At 44.1% G+C, this 24,445-nt stretch overlaps 1 protein-coding gene across 3 annotated transcripts in view; it reads left to right on the top strand.

Annotated features, from left to right (window-relative positions):
- The window catches only part of rasgrf2b (Ras protein-specific guanine nucleotide-releasing factor 2b), a 69,906-nt gene that overhangs the window by 16,717 nt on the left and 28,744 nt on the right, over window positions 1-24,445 (top strand). For 2 of the 3 annotated variants that reach the window (XM_064296470.1, XM_064296471.1), the window contains exons 2-10: window positions 10,385-10,491; window positions 11,402-11,549; window positions 17,576-17,665; window positions 19,040-19,293; window positions 19,480-19,559; window positions 20,386-20,579; window positions 21,086-21,195; window positions 21,510-21,628; window positions 23,483-23,643. In XM_064296470.1, the coding sequence (XP_064152540.1) occupies window positions 10,385-10,491; window positions 11,402-11,549; window positions 17,576-17,665; window positions 19,040-19,293; window positions 19,480-19,559; window positions 20,386-20,579; window positions 21,086-21,195; window positions 21,510-21,628; window positions 23,483-23,643 (1,263 nt within the window). Of the gene's footprint in view, window positions 1-10,384; window positions 10,492-11,401; window positions 11,550-17,575; window positions 17,666-19,039; window positions 19,294-19,479; window positions 19,560-20,385; window positions 20,580-21,085; window positions 21,196-21,509; window positions 21,629-23,482; window positions 23,644-24,445 lie in introns of those variants that run through there. The other variant, XM_064296472.1, reaches the window with a different exon arrangement.

Genomic DNA, 24,445 nt, shown 5'->3' on the forward strand with positions numbered 1-24,445 from the left:
CACTTAGACTCAAGAATGAACTGATTAGATTTTGGTGGTCAAAGGTCAAAGGTCAAGGTCACTGTGACCTCCATAATTCAAGAATTCATACGCTAATTATGACAAAGTTTCACACAAATCTCTAATAGGATAAAATGCTGAAGTGATGACATTTTACATCCAAACTGGCTACTGGTTGGCGGTGGCATACAACTGCCAGGCGGTATTTCTAGTTTTTTCTATTTTTTCTTTTTTTTGCTTGCCTTTATCATTTTGTCTTGTCTTACTCATTTGATTCCAAGCACTTTCCGGTGAAGTTAAGACTCGGATAAGATCTGACAATTTTTTAACATAACTGATTGCTCATGCAAATTTGCGTCCTGGAATGAGATAAAATAAGGTCATTTTTTAGCAGAAAAAGAAATGAAATCACATTTCCACATATATCCACTGAAATCCTGTCAAGAAAGCCTAAGTTTATACTTGAATGTGTGTGTGTAATTGTGCCTGTTTATGTGCATGATATTCTGGCTGCAAGTGCCTTCGTCTTTTTCCTGAGTAATTGCAGAAGGCCATTTGCTCTTCATGGATTTTAACACCTCGATATGCTTCGATCTGGAGAATCTCCCAGTGGGTGCTTCAGTGCAAAATAAAAAGAAATGATCATGAGTCTAAAATGGCTTCAGATAGGTCTATGCCAGTTGTTCTCAACAAGTGATTCCCTATGGTTTTTCTGGACAGATTTAAAGATTTTTTTATTTCTTTGAAAAGATCATGAGGTTGATCCTTAGATAAAGTCAGAAGCTGCATTAGACTGTGGAAGCTCCTCTCACGTGTTTCTTACTTGTAATGAATAATGAAAAAGGCATTCTCTCTCTGTTAATCGCCAGTCAGTCATCCATTGTTACATCTCTGCACTTACCTTCATTTGGGTTATTATAAGTAGAGGTTATATATGGTAGGAGTGCATTGCCCTGTTGTGCAGGGAAATGGCACTCTGCCAGCCAGCCGTGAACATTCCGCAGCTTGCAGTTTTCCAATTGGCCAGAGGGGTCACCAGTGAGTGAACGGGCGGGGATTGCCTCACTGACTGCGGTCGCCTGTAAGCTTCCTGTTTAGTGTATTGGCATGATCAAGATTGAATGGAGGCTCCTCTTGTACACTTCCTGAATCTTGTATTTTTGTATGGGCATTATTTTAATGCTTTAGGTGTTAATGCAACAACAACAAAGAGTAGGTTGTGTTTATGGAATGTGAGAAAATTCCGATAGGATGGGGTGTGCTTGTTTGTATCTGTGAGTCTCTGCGTGTGTGGGAGTGTTTGAGTATGTGTGTGTCCGTGTGTGCATATATTTCTGTGTGGGAGGGAATGTGTGTGTGTGTGTGTTTGTGTGTGTGCCTGCCTGTTTGCATGTATGTCTGTGTGTGTATACATGTGAGGAAGTGAATGTGTGAGTCTGTGTGTGTGTGTGTGTGTGTGTGTGTGTGTGTATACATGTATATCTGTATGTATGTAGGAGTGAATGAGGGAGTGTGAGAGTTTCTGTGTGCGAGTGGCATGGGGGGTTGGGTGACTGTGTCAGTAGGTGCCAGCCAGTATAATTTCGGCAAAATCCCCAAAAGTACAACATCAGGATTGTACTGAGGTGACAGCGGGGATGTTCATTTTGTGAGGAGTGATTTTGATATCATTGAGGTTGATGTTGGTGTGGCTGGTGACCCCTGCAGGGACTGAAGGCAAACAGGTCTTTCTCCACTCTCCCCCCTCCAACATGTCTGCCGCAGAAGAGGTGTAGAGCACTCTGTAAATCTCAAACAGTAAGTTCATGGCGTTCGGCCGCTTTGGGAAGTGATTCATCAGAAAGGGAGTTTAAAGCTCTCAGACCCTTAAACTGGTACTTCCAGCTGATGTGGCAAACATAAAAAAAACAATTGAATGCAATTGACCTGGAATGTTCCTGGCTATTTTAGTAAATACTTGCAAAAATGCTAGGAGGTCTCCCGCAAAACAGGTTTAATTGGTGGACAGTGTATCAATCTGCAAAGGCTTTAATCTGTATTAGACAGCAGATATTAAACCCTCTTTTTATGCTTTTGTAAATGATGCATTCAGTATTGTATTGGGATCTCTCCTTATTTAATGAGTCTAGCTAGTCCTTACCCATAACGCCTGTGAAATATTGTTTTGTGGATGTGCATTCACTGCCTCTTCTTTAATTGCATATCATGCACATAATAATATATGATGTTCTGTGTTACATATCATTGAGTTTCTGCTGTTTGAATTAGATGTAGAGTGATGCTGAAAACCATCTCAGTTTTCCGCAAGACTACTGCACAAGTATTGACACTCAGAGCAGAACTGACCGAGTGGTGGTTCTTGCAGTTTGTGCGAGAAGTGAGTTTTTGTGCCATTCCCAATTCAAGTGGCATCAAGCATGGCTGCGTTCAGATCCAATTTAACACACATTGCCCTTACCTTGCTCTCTTCCCTCGAGTTGAGCTATTTTGTGATGAAATTTGTGACGTGCAACAAGTGAAGTTAGAGTAACAGGTGCTCTGCAACGGAGCATAGACGAGGAACAGAAAGTTCTTCTCCCTCCCCTTTCATAAATTGGAACTAAACGCCACTTGCTGTGGCTGCCATATTTCATCCTGTCATTTTGGGGATTCCCTTTTTGTAATAAGGGAAAGGAATGTCAGGAAGGAAGCATAAAATTTGGATTCAAACGCACCCCTTGGCTGCGTTGCAGGGAGCTACTATCCCTCTCAGAATTCCCCTCCCACCACCAGGGGAAGCTATGCAATTAACAAAAAATGTGACAATAATTGAACAAATTAAATTGCATGAAGTAAAGCTATAGTGACACCCCCTTCTGTAATTCAGTTGTATTTTCAGTCAGTTTCTTCTGTGGTCCATGCATGACGACTTTCTGAAGTTTTCACAGAACATGTCCCAGAATTGGATTCCTACCCTTCCTTCTTTGTCTATGAATAAGGTGCATGCCCACACACACACACACACACGTAATTGGAAATGGAACTGATAGCAGGCTGTAAGGAAGCTGTGGAATGATGATGTGCTGGTGATGTGCCAGGATGCCGTTAAGCAGGGACTATGGGAGCGGGAACTGTGGGAACGAGGACTGTGGGAAGGAAATTCCAGAAGAGATGAGAAAAAAAGTTGTTGAAATGGGTTACAAGGCCCTTTCTAAGGCTCTGGGACTTCACTGAACCACTGTGAGAGCCATTATTTACAAATGGAGAGCATTTGGAACAGTGGTAAATCTTCACAGGATTGACCGGCCTACTAAACCTTCTCCAAAGGCACAAAGACAACTCATTCAGGGAGTTACAAATGATCCCAGAAGAACGTCCAAAGAACTGCAACTGCTAGTAAGCCTCATCTAAGGTCTGTGTTCGTGACTCCACAATAAGAAAGAGACTGGACAAAAATGGGATTCATATGGAAGAGCAGTGAAGCGAAAAACATTGCTAAGCAAAAGACAATTCAATGCTCATCTCACATTTGCAAAAATGCATCTGGATGATTCGCAAGCCTTTTGGGATAGTATTATATGGACAGATGTGTCAAAAGTGGAACTGTCTGGACAACATGGGTCGCATTATGTCTGGCATAAAGCAAATACAGCTTTTGAGAGTAAGAACATCAAGCCTACAGTCAAATATGATGGCGGTAGTGTGATGCTGTGGGAATGCATTGCTGCCTCAGGACCTGGACGACTTGTCATTATTGAAGGAACCACGAATGCTGCTCTGTAACAGAAAAGTCTTAACGAGAATGTCTGGTCATCTATTTGTGAGCTGAAGCCTAATTGGGTTATGCAGCGAGATAATGATCCAAAACACAAAAGTAAGTCCACATCTGAATGGCTGAAAAGAAAGAAAGTTTCAAAGTTTTGGAGTGGCTTAGTCAAAGTCCTCTCCTGAACCCAATAGAGATGCTGTGGCTGGACCTGAAACGAGTTCATGCCCGAAAAGCTATTAATTTGTCTGAATGAAAGCTGCTGTCTCAATTAAAGTAGAAGAGTGGGTTAAAATTCCTCCACAGGTGAATGTGAAAGACTGATGTCAAAGCATTTTATTGCAGTTATTGCTGCTAAAGGTGGTGCAACCAGTTCTTAAATTTAAGGGGGAAATTACTTTTTCACATGGGCGATATGGATTTTGAAAACTTTTCTCATTAAATAAATGAAATAATAGGTTAGGAAATTTGTTTTGTGTATACTCAGGTTTCCTCTGGTCTAATATTACATTTTGTCTAAAGATCTGGCACCATTTTCCAGAAGAAATCAGGAAGGGTACAAATACGTTTTCACAACACTGTATGCTTACAGCCTCTGTCTGTGGCCTTTTAAAATTCTGACACACACGCTCACACACACATTGACACGAGTACACACACACACGCAAACTTACATACACGCACACACGCACGCATGCGCATGCACTCATACGGATGCACGCTCACACATGCACACAGACATGCATGTGCACACACCTGCATGCTCAAGGACGCATTTACACATGCACACACACGGACACACTCACATATACACATAACCACATGCGCACACACACACACACACGCACACACACATGCACACACACGGACATACACACATACACACTCACATATACACATACGCACACACAGTTTTGGTCAGACAGTACAGTCGGAGCTGCAGAAAGACAGTAACCTTGGCTGATTCCAGTCAGATATTTCTCGTTTGTATAACCTGCTGAGATTCTCTGCTTTCAGTGCTAAAATAAAGAGAGGTGGCCCAAATGGACAAGGAGGAGCAGAACGTATTACATACCACAGAAAAAATATATACAGTTACATGCAGCCGAGACTGTGGAGGAGCACGTTGCCTCGGAAACTGGATTTGTTAGGTGAAGAGACACAGTTTAAAAATACACACGCCACTTGTTAAGAAATGTTACACAACAGACTCCCCACCCCCCTTCCCCATCACCACGCCCCCCCCTTCCCCCAAACTTAGGTGGAGATATGGCTGAAAGTACAAATTATTGTTCATACTGTGTGAGTGTGCGTGTGTGCGCGTGTGTTTGTGTATGCATGCAAGTGTGCACGTGTATGTATGGGTGTGTGTGTCTGTGTGTGTTTGTTTGCATGTGCATGTGCATGTGTGTGTGTTTGTGCCTGTGTGTGGACTGGACAGGAGTAGAGGAGGGAGGGTACTGGGAATTTTGTGATGACCAGTCTTGGACAGGGAGAGAAGACTTATAGGGATGCCCATTGGCTGAATCCGTATGGAAAACTGGGATAACTCTGCAAGGAAGTCCAAGGATAGAGTGGCCGCTAGGCTGCTTAACAGTGTTCTTGGCATACCCGAACACTTCATTTATTTAGCATTATGCTGTATTCCCTGTCTGTCGGAAGCTAATAAATAGATCAATTTCAGGCTCAAATATATGCCTGTTAAATGATGAGTGTACTTGCTTCTGCTATTTCAGAGAATGAGGCCTGGTAGCTCTTAAAGCCTGGGCAATGGGCGATGGGTTCAGGTGTCCCTTTAAGTAAGAGTATTTACCATATTTCTGAGATACATTATTGTGGTATCTGTGGACCCTGTCATGTGATCGCTGTCACATTCCATCCTGTGCAGCCAACCAATCACGGCTGCTTGGGTAGTGCTATTTTTTCCATAGATCTGTTTTTCTTTGATTTTGAGTGATGGCTGTAAGAGGAGCACTCTGGGGTGGTGGTAGTGGAGCAGGGCCATGGAGGGGAATGGTGGCGTGTCCTGATAGGACCCAGTCAAAAACAAAGCAGTGGAGTGGCTATTCTGCTCTTTTTTTTATGCAGGGGAACATGTGATGATAGTCTGCCGGCGAACGGGTTTATTTTTCCCTGTGTCCTTTGGCTGTCTTAGTCACTTTCTGTTTGTGTTCTCCCTCCCCAACATTAGGCTGACAGGGGACATGCCAAACCTAAAACAATGTGGACTATTTTAACTAGGAGTGGGATTAAAAAAATGTATTTTATCATTCTGATCCACTGAATTACAAAACAATGCTGTACACACAGAGCTGTCAACACAGGGTTGAAACGTCCAGCGTCAGAACTTGTGCAGTGGAGCCACAGGGAAATAAAGGCCTCTATGCAGACCTGGCCCTGGTGTATCTCCCAGCTTAATGCAGGATGAGACTGTGGAGAGAGATTAAAGGGCTGTAGACTGACCTAGTGAGAGGGGTTACATAAGCCCTGCTGGTATGTCTGCCATGCAAGTGTGCACCACCAATCCTTGTAGCCTGACACACACACACACACACACACACACATGCACACACACATGCACATACACGCATACGCACACACACACAGACACACACGCATACACGCACACACACACAACCACAAATGCATTGTGCTGACAAGGGTCAGAATTCATTGTGTTTTCATTTGTGTGTGTCTGTGCGTGCATGTTTGTGTGTATGTGTGTGCGATTATACACTCAGTGTGAGAAGCCTGCGTTTATTTGCTGTTCGTTCTTCCCTTTTATGCTGCTTTTATTGGACCCCTTGTGTTGTCATTTTAGACATTATCTCCTTTGCAAAGCACTTTGTACTCTATGCTTGAAAGGTGCTACAAAAATACAATTTATTATATTATTATACATTATTGCAGCCTGAAGCAAAGTCGCAGGCTGTCGTGGGAACGTGGGGAATGGAGGGAGATTTGGCTGAACATGACAGCCCTGTCTGTCACCTTCCACTGGCAGTCTGGTGCAGTGCCGGGGGAGGGGTTAGCACTCAAGGGTGCTTGGCTCAATAGCGTCCTACATCACCGGTGCTTTAGCGTCAGCCTGGTGTGGTGCCCTGACCCCTCTGAGGTACCCCGCTAAGGCGTCGGTGATGTAGGATGGTTGTCATAGTATGCTATTGAACCCCCTCGCCCCCACACACACACACTCCTAATACTTTCAGAATTCTTATTCTGCTTCTTTTGTTCCTGACTGCATCTGCATTACATTATCTGCAGAAGAAGTCATTCAGCTCCTGAACAATGAGTCCAATTAAATACTCACCTTCCCCAGTTCTCATTGTACAGGCCCTGCCTTCTCTCATTGCATTTGATTAGATTTTTAATTTTTGTCTTTGGCAGCTCGCGAGACTGTTATTGCAGATAACGCTGGTGAAATAAAAAATTTAAATTAAAAACACAGGTAACTGTGGCATCCACAGCTGAGCGGAGGGAGGAGCACTGCAAACAAACTGCTGTGTTCATGAATGAAGTTGTATATTTGCACACAAACACTTGAACTGATGTTCTTAGAAATAATTAATATTAGGATAAAACAGATGCAGCGTTATATAAAACAAGCAAATAAGATAAGTGCTAGCCCTGTAGCAGTATTTGTGAACCTGCTATGAATGAGAACTGTCTGGAACCTTGGGCAGGGATCTCAAACTCAAGCCCTGGACAGTGATTGGTATCTTGGGCAGAGATCTCAAACTCTAGTCCTTGAGAGCGACTGGGATCTTTGGTAGGGATCTCAAACTCTAGTCCTAGAGATTGACTGGGATCTTGGGCAGGGATCTCAAACTCTAGTCCTAGAGATCGACTGGGATCTTGGGCAGGGATCTCAAACTCCAGTCCTAGAGAGCGACTGGGATCTTGGGAAGGGTCTCAACTCAGTCTAGAGAGCCTGATCTGCGAGTCCAACTCCAGTCTAGAGCGACTGGGATCTTGGGAAGGGATCTCAAACTCCAGTCCTAGAGAGCGACTGGGATCTTGGTCTGACATCTCAAACTCCAGTCCTAGAGAGTGACTGGGATCTTGGGAAGGCATCTCAAACTCCAGTCCTAGAGAGCGACTGGGATCTTGGTCTGGGATCTCAAACTCCAGTCCTACAAAGGGATTGGGTCTACAGGTTTTTGTGGTTTCTTTTCAATCAGAATGCAGTATGGATCTTGGAGAGATGGTGTGTGGACTCTTGTGGACATTTCAGTTCTCCTGCCATGGTCTCCCTTGGCATCACGTGTGAAAGTTTTCTAGCTGACTAGGACGTAGCCAGGCTATATTCAGGTAAAACCTGAGCTATACTGGGGTTAACTTAGTCCGTTTATTTCTCAAACTAGATTTCCACCCCTATTGACATCTAGATTCTGACTGTTGCTCACTGAGTAGCTTTGCTTTTACTTGACATAATTAATGCATGATTTAATGCACAATATTTGGGCCATGTACAATTTTTAAAATTATTTTTATGATATCTGAATTTACCGAAGTGTGCGAGTTGCTTGTCTGCCGCTCACACTAGAAACCTAACAGACTGCACATTGTCTGCAATGTGCCATTTAAATAGGTTTCAACACAAACCGTTTATCGACATCAGCAAACGGTTGCTTTGCATGCGTTTGTTATTTAGCCTGAAGGCACGAGGTTGAGGAAGGCAGAGCATCTCTTTTGTTTATGGTGTTCAAAGCGCCGTCTCAGCTCTCAGCTCTACTCTCGCCTCCCCCTCTCTTCCTAAAAGCAGCACCGCAGGGGTGCTGTCAATCAGGCGGTTGGGAGGAGTTCTTCCATTGTCTTTCCTCATGGAGCCAGGCAGCAGGGTTGGGGGACTCGAGGGTGGAGGGCAAATGAATTGGAGAGCACCTGCACTTCCTGTCAGATCAGTTGCACTTCCTGTTTGGGTTTCACTGAGAAGGCAGGGAGGGGAAGGGTCTCATGTGTAGGAGGAAATATTTTCAGAGTGGGGGGGTAATCGCTTATTAGTTATTGACCTAGAGTGTTTTAATACTGATGTAAACTTCAATGTGTTAAACATAAATAATGGGAGATACAGTGTGGTACAGTCTCTAGGGCAGCTTTGTGAATTGATCACTGCTATGGTTCTTCTGCAGCTGTGGTCCCTTCTCTGTCTGTTACCTTCTCTGCTTTCTACCTGTCTGACACAGGTGCGCATCATTATCCATGTAAAATGCACCAAATGCATAATTAAGATGAATTCAGCATGTGTGTAAATGAAGTAGGCGCCTAGATAAAATATGAATATCTAATTTATTTATTATTCTGTGAGAACTGGGTAGTAGGCTGTAAAATCTGAATCAAATTTGAATGTATTTACATTGCCTATTATCTGAATCATTTGTCACAGTATGCCTCATAGCACACCCTGGCCCAAACTTTCACAGTGGCAAGGAAAAACTCCCTAGATTAAATATAAGAGAAACCTAATTAGGACTCCGGGGAGTAGACCATGTAAGTTCAAGTAGGTATATGTTCATGGTGACCAACATGATCAAGTCGATTTTTCAGTTGAGGCAGCATACATGCAGACCTTAACACAGTAACAATATTTGATGTAGCTGAAGAGTACTTTTTTTTTTACTTATTAATGACCAGAGGGCTGACGGTGCTGTGGCAGACAGCCAGCTGGACCGCTCAGGGCTATTGTCATCATCCAGGAAGGGAGTGTTTTGCCCAGCAGTCTCGCTTTCGAGCGGTGATATACTTTTAGACTTCCATGTCCCCTTTATCACCAATAAATGTTTATTGCAAATCGTAGGTTTTTCTCCCTTCGAACCTTTGTCTTCACAGCCATTTTGGAACGCCTGAACAATTTGTCGGCTTACTATTTCTTTAACTGAGAGGTTCAGCCGTTTGTCTTGTGCTCGTGCCCCGAACACCGTGTTTTGCAGCTGGGTTTTCAGCTGGAGCGACTGAGCGAAAGGGCCCTTTATGACAGGCGCGCGGAAATTGCGGTGACAATTCCGGGACGACGGTTTGCCACAGGGCGCCGGCATCTGCGGGCGGAGAAATGCGCTCACATTCTTTTTTTTACGGGTGGCAATTAGCATCGCCTCTCAAAACCGAACGTGAAATCCATACACCTGTCTGAGAGTCAGTGATTCCCGGGCTCTCTGGTTATTTAAACAGGTGTTTTGAGATTTAAGTGCCGCTCTATCTAATCATCCCTCTCACTCTTAATCCCCTTTATCGTTCTCTCTCCCTCCCTCCCTCCCTCCCTCTCTCCGAAATGTCAACTGACGCAATTTCTGTTGGGAGAAGCAAAGATGGCGTTTTGTCAGAGCAGAGAAACTAAGATAGCATATGGTAGAGGGCAGAAGGTAGACTAGGTGTTCATAATGAGGGGTAAAATCTGGATGAGGAGAATTTAAGTGCTACAAATTCATTTTCATCCTTGTGAAATATGCCTGGTCCTTCGCCAAGCCATATGCCTTGGCTTGATGATCATATGAAAGTTACAGTCGCTCTCTTTGTCTCTCTCTCTCCCTCTGTCTCTCTCTCTGTCTCTCTCTCTCACTGACTCTCTATCTCCCTTTCTCTCTCTCTGTCTCTCTCTCACACACTCTCTCTCTCTCTCTCTCTTTCTCTCTGACCCCACAGCACTACTTTCTCATCGTCTTTGGCCACGATGGTCAGAAGCCGCTGGAACTGCGGACTGAGGAGGAGGAGGAGTGCGACGAATGGGTGGATGCCATTCAGCAGGCCAGGTACCCTGTGTGTGTGTGTGTGTTTGTGTGCGTCTGTGTGTGTGCTTGTGTGTGCATGCGTATGTGTGTGTGTGTGTGTGTGTGTGTGTGTGTGTGTGTGTGAAAAAAACATCTCAAACATGTTGGGGACACTGAAGTGTAAGTATGTATAAAAAGTGTATGTACTGTATGTATACAAAGTGCTGTAATTCCTAAACAATGAAACCAAAGTGTATTGTAAGAACCTATATAATATTGTGAAGTACAGAGCCAAATCAAGAAAAAAATGTCTTTATCCCAAACATTATGCAGTCACTGTATATATATATATATATATATAACTACATTCATATATAATTGCTAATATATAATGTACATATAAAATTAACATTTATTTCATTTCTATAAGAGATGTTGATACAAGAGAAGACTTTAATAGATGTTGCCATTAAATGTGTCAATATTCTGCAGGAATTTTACTTCTATATAGAGGCTTACAAAATTTCAGAGGAATTACATCACCAAGGTCAGGCAGCATCATGTGTTTGAGAAGCTGATTGGCTCACGCTTCCCGCTTTCAGCAGACTGCTTTCAGGCCGTACGCTCACAGGGTGTCACTGACTCATTTAAATGGGTGGGAGTAGGCTTGTTTTCTAATGTATTACATGCTTACAGCAATCAGAAATCATTGGTTTTCTGACGAAAGCCTTGTTTAGCTTTGTGTTTGAATAAAAAGGTGTCAAAATAAGGGTGGCAGTGAATTTGTACAGCACGGCTCAGGTCACGCAGTGATGATTGCTTGTTGATCACTGGAGCTCATGCCACAGTTGTGTTCTCTAAACTGTAGGTGTGCAGGAACGTGCCCCGGCTGTTTTCTTAGCACCGTGCTGCCCACGCCTGCACTATCTGAGCTCTCTGACTCTCTCTCCAGCTATTCTGACATCATCATCGAGCGCGAGGTGCTGATGCAGAAGTACATCCACCTGGTGCAGATCGTGGAGACGGAGAAGGTGGCGGCCAACCAGCTCCGCACACAGCTGGAGGACCAGGACACGGAGATAGAGAGACTCAAGGCTGAGGTACGTGCGCACCCAGACACACCCACACACACACACAGACACACACGTACACATGCACATGGGCACATACACACAGAGACACACACACACATGCACATACACACAAAAACGCGCATACATGCACAAACATATGCATGCACATATACATGCACGCACACACACACACACACATACACACAGATGCATGCACAAATACACGCACAGGCACATATGCACACACATACAGGCACCCATGCCGGTTTTTGATCATAAATGTTTTAACCTACCCTGTATAATATGAATAAAAAACTTTTGGTCACAAAAAATATATACACATACACACACAGAAGCACACACAGACACACAGGTATAAGCACCCACACCCTATGCGTGCAAGTGGAAAATCTGCCAAATCACAAACCTCCCTCGGCATTTCTCATGAAAATTCACTTTTTTCTTCTCCTTACACACTTTATTCAGAGCTCTGTTTCAGATGCTTTCAGAGTTCTCCAGGACCTGCTTGCCTGTTGCTGGTCTGTGTCAGATCCTATGGAATCGCAAACAGCACACTTTAAAGGGAGGGCTGTGGTCTGCTGTCTGTGTTCAGCTACTTCTCTAAACCTGGACATCTACCCTGCGGCTCTGTGGCTGATTGACTTAACAAAGACCCTTCCGGAAAAGCGAGCCCCTAACCGCTCCATTCTCACCTTCTCCGTCACACCACTAATGAATTGTCAGCTCCTCTTCCCCTGAACCTGGATCTGTCTCCATGGGGACCGCTTGTCAAGTCACTTCGGTGACGTGCGCTAAATTATGAGCCGCGATGAATGAATCCTTCTCGGCCGCTGCCAGAGCGCGTTCCCCCTTCGTTCGGTGAGTTACCTAGGTAACGTGGCCGCTCTGTTATGCCCCTCCCCTGGCGGTTCGGAGTGCGCCTGCCGGTGGGAGCTAATTGCGCCACGCCACCACGGGCTGTTTTTAGACCCGCTGACAGCTGCTCACTCTTACTTTGTTATCATAGGTGTCGCTAATCGCATTAGCGAGTGTAATCGGTGTGAGCGCAAGTAGCAATCAAGTGCTTTCACACAGTTATGAATGTGGAGCAATGGCATTCATTCATACGTGCATAAAGGGAGATCTGGTGGTGATAGAGTTAGAGTGAGACTTCATCAACTTCATATTGAGTGGAGCTGCAGTTAGCTATCGATCACTGAACTGTTTGTCCCAGTCAGAAAGGTTTTGGCAGGGCAGAATTTGATTAAAATCAGAGTCCCTGATACATAGCAACCCCTCCCATTTTTGGTTCCATCACTGGGGGGGGGGGGGGGTGTAGGATGAACCTATATCATGATTAACCATTCCTTTCACCCCCACTGGTTATAGGGGGTGATTGGTTACAAGACAACCAGTATGCTAGACTTCAAGCCCCATTCGAAAACTGTTGGATTGCATTAAGCACCATATGCCTATGAACCAATGAAAATCGAGAGCCTGTGTGTGTGCATGTGGGCATGTCACTCAGGACCGCCCCCCAGAACACGCCCTGCATCTAGTGTGTACTGCAGGGCAGAATTAGGTAGATCTGCAGATATTCTCCCCACTTAGGACATAGACCACAAGTGTCATAAACAATTCTATGTTATGCAGGATTGTGGGTTTCTTGCATGGATAGCCTGCCATGTTTGTTCATTGAAAACATAGGCAACCTAGAGGCTGCAGTGCAGGTTCTGTTCACATCAGTGGACTAAAAAGTGTCACAGGTTAAATAAAAAAGCACTTCCTGTTATTGTTCCCAGCGAACAAAATGTCCTAAAGTTTAGGTTTCATGCTTCTCTGTACGATAATACCAATCTCCCCCCACCCTCTTTGAAATTGTAAATGGCATGCTTTTTAGTTTTTCAGTCGAGGATCTAGACCTCAGCCATTGAGATATTTCTGTCTGCGAGGAGTTGCTCTTATCTGACCGTCTGAATGTATTATCTTAAAAAAAACCTATCCCAAACTCTTTCTCGCCAACCCTTTCAACCTTTGAAGGTCTCAGACGAAGTGTTTACTTCTGACATTCTCTATGAAAATCATGACCTTTCTTTATTTGATTTTATTCATGACTTTCTTGTCTGCCGTTGCGAGGCCTTGCAAAAACCCCTGCTTTAATGTAAGCGGCAGGTGTCGACAGTCTGATTGTGTACCGGAGGAAAGTTTAGCGTCTAATGCGCCGTGTATGAGTTGCGTAAGTGAGCCAAACAGCTCTGCAAGAGGCTTTTAATTTTTTTCTGTCGCTGAAAGGAAAGTCGCATGAAAAAAAATTTAAATGATACTCGTCGATAATCCATTACTGACTTCTTAGACAAGCAAAAGAGCCTTTTATCACTGTTTCTTTTAAATTTCTCTGAGAGCATAAAGTGCATTGCTGCTGTAGCTTTGCAACCAGTGAATGTACACTTTCCATATTCCTGTGTATATATAGTATATATGCGTTTGTTTGCACTCGCAGAAAGTGCAAACATTCATGTTAAACTCAGACAGAGTTCATATGAATCCAAGAGGGACAGTTGATTTAAAATGTGCCACACTAGCATTTGTTTAAAGCAGTACATATTGCTGTACAGTTTTATAGGTCTGATGTATTTGTAATACTATGTATGATGTATGATGTAATAATAATCAGTAATCTGTCTACCTCACAAAGTACATGCAATACAGTTTGCTTTCTGATGTCCTGAGTCCTTTTTGCTCTGCTTTTGCTTTTGAAGGCTATTTGCTCATATAAAATTGAACTAATTTTGTGTGTTGATGGAGAGTTCTGATCTGTTGCAGTACACACAGTGCTTAATAGAGGATTATGAATAAATGTATATTCCTTACACTACAAAAATACATAATTGCATATTAATTCATGTAGCGCAATACATTAAATTAATGAATCTGAATATATGGAAGCACTTCAAATATATTTTCAGTAAATGGCCGTATATTATCATTTTTGCATATAATTATATTTGCTTCACAGCAGTTTGAAAAAGAAATCTCTTACTGTCTGAATATTTCGAGATATATTCCATTTCCAGAAAGTACCTGCACTGTCTGAATTAAAAACCCATTTGTGCAGTAGGACTATAGAACTCAACCGACAGTCGGCCAGAAAAGTCCATTATGTCATGTGAACCCAACATGAAAAAGGAAGATAAAATGCAAGGTCTGCACTGTTCACTACACACTCAATCACTAATGTTTTCTCTCTTTATTATTATTTTTTTTTACTTTGTATGTGCCTTGTCAATGTTTTCCATAGCTGTATAGTGCACTTTTATGAAGCATTTTGAGAACACTTATTGTGAGATCCTGGGAGAGTCCTCATTTGTCTTGTTTACTCTAGAATTGACTCGCCAATGATGTGATCTCCCGCTCACGCTGAGGTGCGAGTTTGCCAGGGTTCCATCAAAAACACACATGAAATATTAGATGTCGGCAATCTGTAACAATAACAGTTTCATAGCAAAAAATAAAAATAGAAAAGTGAGGTAGGAAGACATTTCCATCTCACTATGAAAATTGTTTATTCTTATTTTTTCATTTTCAAAACAACCCTTGAGATTTGCAAAAGTAAACAACACATGACATAAAAGGGTGTGGCGATAAGGGAGGTTTGATGTCGTTCAACTTATAACTTTAACCATGTTTTAAGATCCCCCTGGCTACCCATGGGATAGGCCTCCATCTTTTATCCCTCCCCGCCCTGAATTTTCAACAGGGGGTCCACAGACCCCTGGGCGTCCTAAAAAGTACTTTAGGGGGTCCTGGGCCAGACTTGATGTTGGATCACCATGTCCTGATTAGAGAGAATAATTCAAAATATAAACCTTCCTTTTTTAAATGTAGGCCTATTAAACTTTTAATGGGGTCTCCTGAATGCCTTTGAGTCTGGGTGGGGTCCTTGGATTAGAAAATCTTGAAAACCTCCTGCTCTACAGAGTGCTGAGGTACATTAAATCCGTGATTTGCCTTCGCATAATTAATATGGGACACTATCTCAAAGCCGTCTGCAGTCAAGGACTGACAGCTGGAGATTGTCAGTGGGGAGGAAGTGATGTCGTTATCTAGCGTGGAAGTCATGACAACTTCTGATATAGCACCACTCTGCTCACTCTGCGGTTATTGCTGAGTTTAATTTGTGCATCGCTGGCCTGGGTCATGAACCCTCATATGTGTGCTCTGCGTGCAGGTGGGTGAACCTGTGCAGCGGAATGGCACCATGTGTGTGTGTGTGTGTGTGCATCTGTGCGTGCAGGTATTTATGTTCTATGAAGAAAAAGGAAGGTCTCTCGAACTCCATAAAACAGAAACTGGAACGACAGTTGACAGAAATACAGGAAACGTATTCTGGATACAGTGGAGTTAATCTTAACCCTGCTATGTGGACTGAATTTCTTTTGTCTTTAAATTCCTGTTTCCATACATTGTTTTCTGAGGAGGAAAACAGACATGTGTATTCAGAAATAATGTGATTCGATCAGTGTCGGGTTCCCTAAATCAACCAGTCTGCCCATCAATAGGAGTTCCAGTTCCCGGGCCGGAAAGTTTATTATACTGTTAATCATGTCTCCTTGCTCGGAATAGCTCTTAATTGCCCACTCCCGGCTGCTATTCTATAATTGAGTACTATGTCGATCAGTAATGACGAGCTGTCGTTTATGCTTGTGATGTGCATTGTCCTTATGATAAGTTGACTGAAACTATTTGGGCGGTAGGCATGGTTGATGGGCTAGTGTTTGAGACTTGCGTGGGTAATCCTACTGTGTGTATGTGTGTGTGTGCGTGTTTGCGCATGTGTGTGTGTGTGTGTGTGCATGCGTGCTATGGGGTGAGTAGCAGTGCAAGTATGTGTGTGGTAATAAGGAGCATAAATGTCTGAATGAGTTAGTGGGCAGGTGGGCTAGCGTGCGAGCATGCAGGTGCGTGCTTTTCATTCTCTGGTGCCTTCAACCGCGCAAAAAACAGGCAATGCAGTCTGGGAACATAAGGCGGAGGGGAAACGAAAATAATGGACCAGAGCTCCTTTTAACTAAATATTGATGCCATTGCTGGGATTCCAACGGCTTAATGCATCCAAGGACGACAAGCACACCTGCGAGCAGGCTGCATCACGCTCGCACTCTCTGAACTTAAAGAGGAGGTGGAAGCAGAAAGCCCGCTCAAATCCCCATCACCTTCCTCGACTGAAGAGGGTGCATGCATCTGTCTTCTTTAGGCCAGAGTCTTGCTGTTGCTACGTCTCGAAAGGCTGCATGGTGTATTTCTAACTCATGCTTATTTTCACGCATTAAAAAAATACTGGTGAACGTAGAAACCCGTATGAATTTTGATCTTGGGGTAGAATTACCCTGTAATTTAATCATTGATGTGGTAATTTTTATTCTTCTTTCCTTGTTAGTGTGAGTTGTAGAGCCAGTGATCTTAGGGAATATTTATTACACAGAGAATGGAAAAATGTCTTTATTGGTTGAACATGCGCTGATATATAATTGTCTACTCATCGATGCATTACACTGGGCACATCTTATCTTATTTGGTCTTATGAAGTTTTTGAGAATTAATTCTTCTTTATCAGCGGATTCAGCCTTTCCCTCTAAATGAAACCCATATCTAGTTGTGGAAAGGGGAAAAAGAAATCAGAACATCCATCACATTTCTCAAGATGATTTAAGCTCTGTGGTCTTTGCTCATGGAAGCTAGCTGCTGAATTTGAACTCCTGTTGATCAGAAGACAGTTGGCCATTGATATCGCCTGATTGTTTTTCATTGTCCTGAAGAGTCTGGGTTTGAGCAATGTCACAATGGACACAATAACAGACTCAAGAACAAGGTGATTCCAAATATGCTATAGAAAGCAAGAATCTTAATTCCATTTTATTTCTCCCTTTGTTTTGGAATGAAGATGCCAGACGTATGACTGGTCATAACTCAGCTGTCAGAGATAAGGCCATTTGTGTTCAGAAAGAATGGGTTTCTACAATGAAATATGTATGTGTGTTTTATCTTTCCTGCAGATCATAGCTCTGAATAAAACAAAGGAAAGGATGCGGCCCTACCACATAAATCATGAGGAAGAAGACCCTGACATTAAAAAGATAAAGAAGGTATGCCGAGGCCTGTGATTGGTGCATCTCCAAAGGGGCGGGATTAGCACACCAGCCCCCTGAGCGCTGCAGCCACCGACAACCGAATGCTAAGTCAGTTAATGCTAATAACACGGGAAGGCAAGCAATGAAAACTCCCCTTGTTAAATGAACTCTGACAGAGTTCATTTGAGTAAACAGTGAGCATACATGCACTATTAAAGGAACAAACATTCTATAAATTTGATTTTCAACTGGGTTTATATCGCACTGTGTGATTGGATCGATTGACTTACAACTAAAACTTTTAGATCATATGGCAAAGTCATGCATGTAGGCAGATCCTTGCCGACAACCGAATGTTTTGTCCCTGTTGACTGTGCGTTATGTGCCAATCATGTTCCATTCCAGTCTTAGGCCACTCCCACAGATGGGATTCAGAGCCTCTTCATGTGTTGGTACGTAATGCAGTGTATCAGCATATTTATGACTGGTTTGCACTGGTTTCAACTGGCTTCACTCAGACCTCTCTTCAGTCTAACTGGAATGTGTATTGCCTGTAGCTTGTGATAATGCATTTAAACCAGTGTACAATTTTACTGATAATGTTTTTAGTTTACACCAGTCACCACTGGGCTTATGGTGTTGGGTAAGTTTGATACAAAAAGTATTATTTGTTTAAATGTGTCACACAAAGTTAAAGACAAAGTGCATTGTGCCAGGATTGGCCAGAAGGATCTGCCTACATGCATTACTTTGCCATATGATCAAAAAGTTTGTTTGGTAAGTTAATCGATGCATTCACACAGTGCAATGTAACCCAGTTGAAAATCAAATGTATAGAATATTTGTTCCTTTAGTAGTGCATGTATGCTCACTGTTTACTCAAATTAACTGTGTCAGAGTTAATTTAACACTTGGAGTTTTCATTGCTTGCCTTCCCATGTTATTAGCATTGACTGACTTACCTATCATTACCTAGTATGTACTGCCTGTTAATAGCCTGTTTATAAGTACTTTATAAACAGCTGAAGGAAAGGCTCGGTTGCACCTGCAATGACGTCCTAGCATCTGCACAGCTGCTGGTGGCCCTGCAGTTGTGAGGTCTCAACATCTGCGCAGTTGCTGGTGGTCCTGTTGTTGTGAGGTCCCAACTTCTGCGCAGCTGCTGGTGGTCCTATTGTTGTGAGGTCCCAACATCTGTGCAGTTGCAGTAGTCCTGCAGTTCTCAGGGATTGTATCTTTAATGCTGGTGCCTGGGTCTGGGGATCTCTGAGGGTTCTGCACATGTGTGAGTGTGTGTGAGTGTGTGTATGTGTGCACGTGCGTGCGTGTGTGTGTGCGCGTGTGTGTGTAACTGAAGCAGTGGGCTGTTCCTGTGCTCTCTCCCTGCAGGTGCAGAGCTTCATGCGCGGTTGGCTGTGCAGGCGGAAGTGGAAGATCATTGTTCAGGACTATATCTGCTCTCCCCACGCAGAGAGCATGAGGAAGAGGAACCAGATCGTCTTCAACATGGTGGAGGCCGAGTCCGAGTACGTCCACCAGCTCTCCATCCTGGTCAACTGCTTCCTGCGGCCACTGCGCATGGCCGCCAGCTCCAAGAAACCGCCCATCAGTCACGATGATGTCAGCAGCATCTTCCTCAACAGGTGTGTGTGTGTGTGTGTGTGTGTAGGTGCGTGTGTGTTTGCGCATGTGTGTGAGTGTGTTGGCCCAGGTATATGCTGTGTACTTGCAGGGATGTGCTTTTTGTGTCCATTATTTATGTTGTTTTGCTACCAGTATTGAACTGATTTTGTTATTTTGTCCGTCTGTATGTTTTTGTTCTTTTTTAGTGAGACCATAATGTTCCTCCATGAGATATTCCACCAAGGCCTTAAGGCGAGGATAGCTAACTGGCCGACATTAGTTTTAGGTGAGTTTCTCCAAAACACAGTCTGGGTGCACGCTTCAACTGCTCTCAGCTTCAGATGGTATTCACAACAAACACTATTCACCACAGACACTGTTCACCTCAGATACTATTCCCAACTGACACTGTTCACCACAGACTGTTCACCTCAGATGCTATTCACAACAGGTACTGTTCGCAACAGATATTATTCACCTCAGACAATATTCATAACAGACACTGTTCCCCACAGACACTGTTCACCTCAGTTGCTATTCACAACAGACACTGTTCACCACAGAAGTTGTTAATCAAGACTATAGACTAACAGGCGCTGTTTTTCACAGTCACTGTACACTGCAGGCACTGTTAACCACAGACATTGTTAACCACTGTCACTGTTAACCTCTGACAACAGTCATTGCTGCTGCTGTTCATGACACTGTTAGATGCAGTGAGTTTTTCACTACCGGTGCTGTTGACCACAGACATTGCTCACCACACACCAAAGCGGCTGTTCTGACAGCCAGGAAAAATCCTCACTCAGCTGCTGCCCGGCCGTCTCTGTAAACAAGTCCACCGATCTCTCCCCCACCCGACCCTATCTCACTGACCACAGCCGCAGAACCTGCGCTCACTCAGCTTTCTCCACAATGGCGCCCAGAACAAAGCCGGTCATAATTCAGTTCAAGAAGGGCGCTGCATCTACAGATGTGAAGCAGATAAGCATTTCCCAGGTTACCTCCCAAATGCTGATTGGTGTAAAGAAGAAAACGGCAGGGTCATGTTGAGGTCACGCCCGTTCTCTCTCTCCCTCTCTCCCTCCCTCTCTGACGTCTCCGCGTCGCAGCCGACCTCTTCGACATCCTGCTGCCCATGCTGAACATCTACCAGGAGTTTGTGCGCAACCACCAGTACAGCCTGCAGGTGCTGGCCAACTGCAAGCAGAACCGCGACTTCGACAAGCTGCTGAAGCAGTATGAGTCCAACGCAGCCTGCGAGGGAAGGATGCTGGAGACCTTCCTCACCTACCCCATGTTCCAGGTGTGTCCCACACCTGTGCTACACCTACCAGTTGCCTAGGTTGATATGGTACAACCCACTCATCTCTTCTGGAATGTATTATAAGTAATACTGTTGATCTGTGGCCAGGATCACTTTGTTGCTGTACGGTTGGGGTAAAATCTACGCTTCAGGCTTCATCAACATTATTAAATGTGCCTTGTTTTTTAATTCAGGCACGGTTCATAGAAGGACAAATCATCATAAACATAAGCTCAAAAAATGGTGTTTGAGATCGAAAACTTGCATTCATTTGTAAATCAAATAAGTTTATAAATCAATAATGATTCAGACCAGGCCAGTATATGTTTATATTATATGTCAATAATATGTTTATATTATTTAGGAAACCAAATGAGGATCAGCTTGTTTGATTTCAGTGCAGATTTCAGGAGGGCCTTGGTGTTCTCCTCATCTCTCTCTCTCTCTCATTGTCCCTTTGTCTCCCTCTTTCATTTACTCTCTCTCTCTCTCTCTCGACGGGACAGATTCCTCGCTACATCATCACCCTCCATGAGCTGCTGGCCCACACCCCTCATGAGCACGTGGAGCGAAAGAGCCTGGAGTTCGCCAAGTCCAAGCTGGAAGAGCTGTCCAGGTGAGGGCGGGGTCAAGGGGCGTGGTAGCATTATCCTGCTGCAGTGTAGAGAGCCATTAGAGCAGTCAAAATATAATGGATTATGGCCTATACAATGATGACTGTCCTATGATCAGAGCAATTATTATTGATTTTGGAGCAGTCTGTGCTTCTGGGAGATGGTTTCTGGGTGGAGAATGAGTGTAAGGGAAGCGTGTCCTAATAGTTGAGATTAAAGGGTGAGGGTGTGGCCAAACTGAAAGGCGGAGCCCTACAGTTGAGAGTGGGGGGGGCATAGCAGCGTCTCTGGCATCAATATGATGTTGTCTCCACAGGGTCATGCACGATGAGGTGAGTGACACGGAGAACATTCGTAAGAACCTGGCCATCGAGCGCATGATTGTGGAGGGCTGCGACATCCTGCTGGACACCAGCCAGACCTTTGTGCGCCAAGGTGAGTGTGTGTGGCTCCACCCACATCCAACTGACCTCGCAGACTCCTCCTGTTTTTTCAGCCCTGTCTCCACCTACTAACTCACATAGAGGTGGCATGGGCAAAGTAGTTTTATTGTGTGGAGACTGGCCATTTTGGTCAGTGAATTATACATTTGTATTACAGAGGAAGAATCTACATAAAAGACTGAGAAGCTGAAAACTTCAGAAGCGCCTCGTGCTTAAAAACCCACACACGATTTTGGGTGATTGCAGGGCAGACAGAGAACTTCTCAAATTCACATAAAATTGAGTTCATCTTCTCAGTAATTATTGCTAAAAAAGCAGATGTTTTATTTTTTAAATGCAGAGGCGCTGTCGATAGTACATTTGAATTGTGTTGCGTTTCGTCAGGAGCACCATGAGTCATTAACACATGCAAATGAAGAGGCAGCGTATAAATTTGCCACAGAGGAGAGGCATGAACTCATGGGTATTATGATGCCTGTGTGCTCTCCGTCATCAGTCTGTCTCTCTCTGGTTCTCTCTCTATACTTGCCTCATTGTCTCTGTTCATCTTTACGTGTCTGTCTTTATGCCTGTCACACCGAGTGAGCTACCCCACCTAACGTAGATAGCTGAATAGCTAGAGGTAATGTTAGTACCCTGAAATGAGTGACCGTGTACAACAGTAAGAAGGCAGATTCGATTATAGCTTAATTAATTCCATTATGTTGAACGTAATAGTAGTTTTATCATTGAAACTTGAAATTAGAAAATTCTAGAGTCTTGAAAAAGTCCTTATTGTTGCCTATGGCACATACTCGGTAAGACTGCTGCAGTCGAGGTTGCGTTGACTCGCCTGCTGTGAGTGTCCTGAGCAAGATAAACCTAACTGTCTGCATGAGAGGCTCATTGTAGCGCTTTATAAGCGCTTTAAACATCATTACCATTCCATTTGCAGCCACTTACAGTGTACTACAGTCAACAGAACAAACCACTCTGATCGCTTAACCTTGGACTTCAGCTGAGCCTGGAAAAGCAATTCAAAGGATAACTCTTGAACGAGCCCTGTCGGCTTGTCTTTTTGCATCGCTGTATCTGGACGTGTTTGCTAGCTAGCTCTGCATCCACACCCACCACCCCCTACACAGAAAACACCCTCCAGAAATATCCCAAACAAATTTTACAATAGCAAGTACAGGAAAAGGTGTGTGAATTCAGCAAAAACGCGTAAATAAGGAGATTGAAAGTGCATCATAGATATGCCTTGGTATGGTTATTTTATTATATTTTCAAGGCAAAAATCCTGCATAGTATGCCATTAAGGTCTGTGTGTGTAAAGACTGAGTGTGTGTCATGTGTGTTCCTCTCTTTCTGTGTTAGCCTTCCCTGTACTCTATATGTGCATGTCCATCTCTCTGACATACTCCCTTCATTTCTCTTCACAAAATTCTAATTTAAATGAGCTTTACTGGCTTGAGAATGAGCAGGATCTCACCCCTCTGTCCAAGCTACAGTTTGAAGATCAAGAAGCCAGATACTGAACCAGAGAAAGTAACTGTATCTCCCATTCTCTCCCTTCCTCACTCTCTCTTATTCTTTCTCTTTTTCTGCCCCATCTCACCTTCTCTGCTTCCCTCCCTCCATCCCTCCCTGTCTCACCCTTTCTCCATCTATCACTCTCATTCTATCTCTCTATCTCTATCCCGTCTCTCTATCTGCTTCTCTCTCCCTCTCCCACCCCTTTCATTTGCTCTCTCCCTCTTTCCCCCCTTCTCTCACTGTTTCTCCCATTCTCTGACCGCCCTTCCTCTCTCTCTCCCCCTCTCGCTCTATGTCTCTCTCTCTTTCTCTCTCTCCCCCTCCCTCTCAGGCTCTCTGATCCAGTTGCCCTCAGTGGAGAGGGGGAAGCTCAGTAAAGTGCGGCTGGGCTCTCTCTCCCTGAAGAAGGAGGGCGAGCGACAGTGTTTCCTCTTCACCAAACACTTCCTCATCTGCACCCGCAGCTCCGGGGGCAAACTGCACCTGCTCAAAGTGAGTGAGCCTCACGATCGTCATGGCAGCAGCCGCACTTACTGACTTCCTAATCATAACCCTGAACCCCGTTTCTCACCCTAGCAATCATCTTCAATATGTGATTTTTCTGTTCAAATGGATGAAGAAAAATGGAACATAACTGATTCAGTGAAAGAATAGCAAGGAAATGTGTGAAGTCATTCATTGTGAAAATGTATCTCACTGAAAAAATCTAAATATATGAGGCTATAGTCCTACAACCAAAAAGTGAAAAAGATTGGTATTCCAAAATCAAAGACTGCCTGAACAGTCAGGTTTTTCCTGTACTCAGAACATATCTATCTGTTCAGCGGCCTAAAGGGACAGTTTTTATAAGTCTCAATTCATTCCCCCTAGCCCCCTAATACTTTTGATTATTTGGCACGCTGGTGTGGCCAGTTCAGTGTTGGTTCCGGTCCCAGCCCAACATGTCCCATCCGCATAATGGATAATAGTCTGAAGCTTCATGCCTGTGCCCTCCTTCTAGTATACTGCTTCGTTTTTTGCCCGCTCAGGCTCATCGCTACACCAGGTTGAATCCTCGGTAACGGTGCATTTCAGTCCGATGGAGTGAATTCGATCCCTCTCGGCGCCTCGTGAACTCCATTCGTTTCGCGCGGAGCGTTCAGCCGCAGGGCTGACACCTCTTCCCCATCCGGCTCGCTTCCGTGACGCGCCCCCGATCCCTGGCCCTTACTGAGAACGGGGCTCTCGGTTCCGTCCGCCCCCGCCGCGACCGGGGAGGCTGCGCCTCGCCTCGGTACCGCGGGGGAAAAATTCA

This window comes from Anguilla rostrata, chromosome 10, assembly GCF_018555375.3.
Source record: "Anguilla rostrata isolate EN2019 chromosome 10, ASM1855537v3, whole genome shotgun sequence".
In the NCBI taxonomy this organism is placed as follows: Eukaryota; Metazoa; Chordata; class Actinopteri; order Anguilliformes; family Anguillidae; genus Anguilla; species Anguilla rostrata.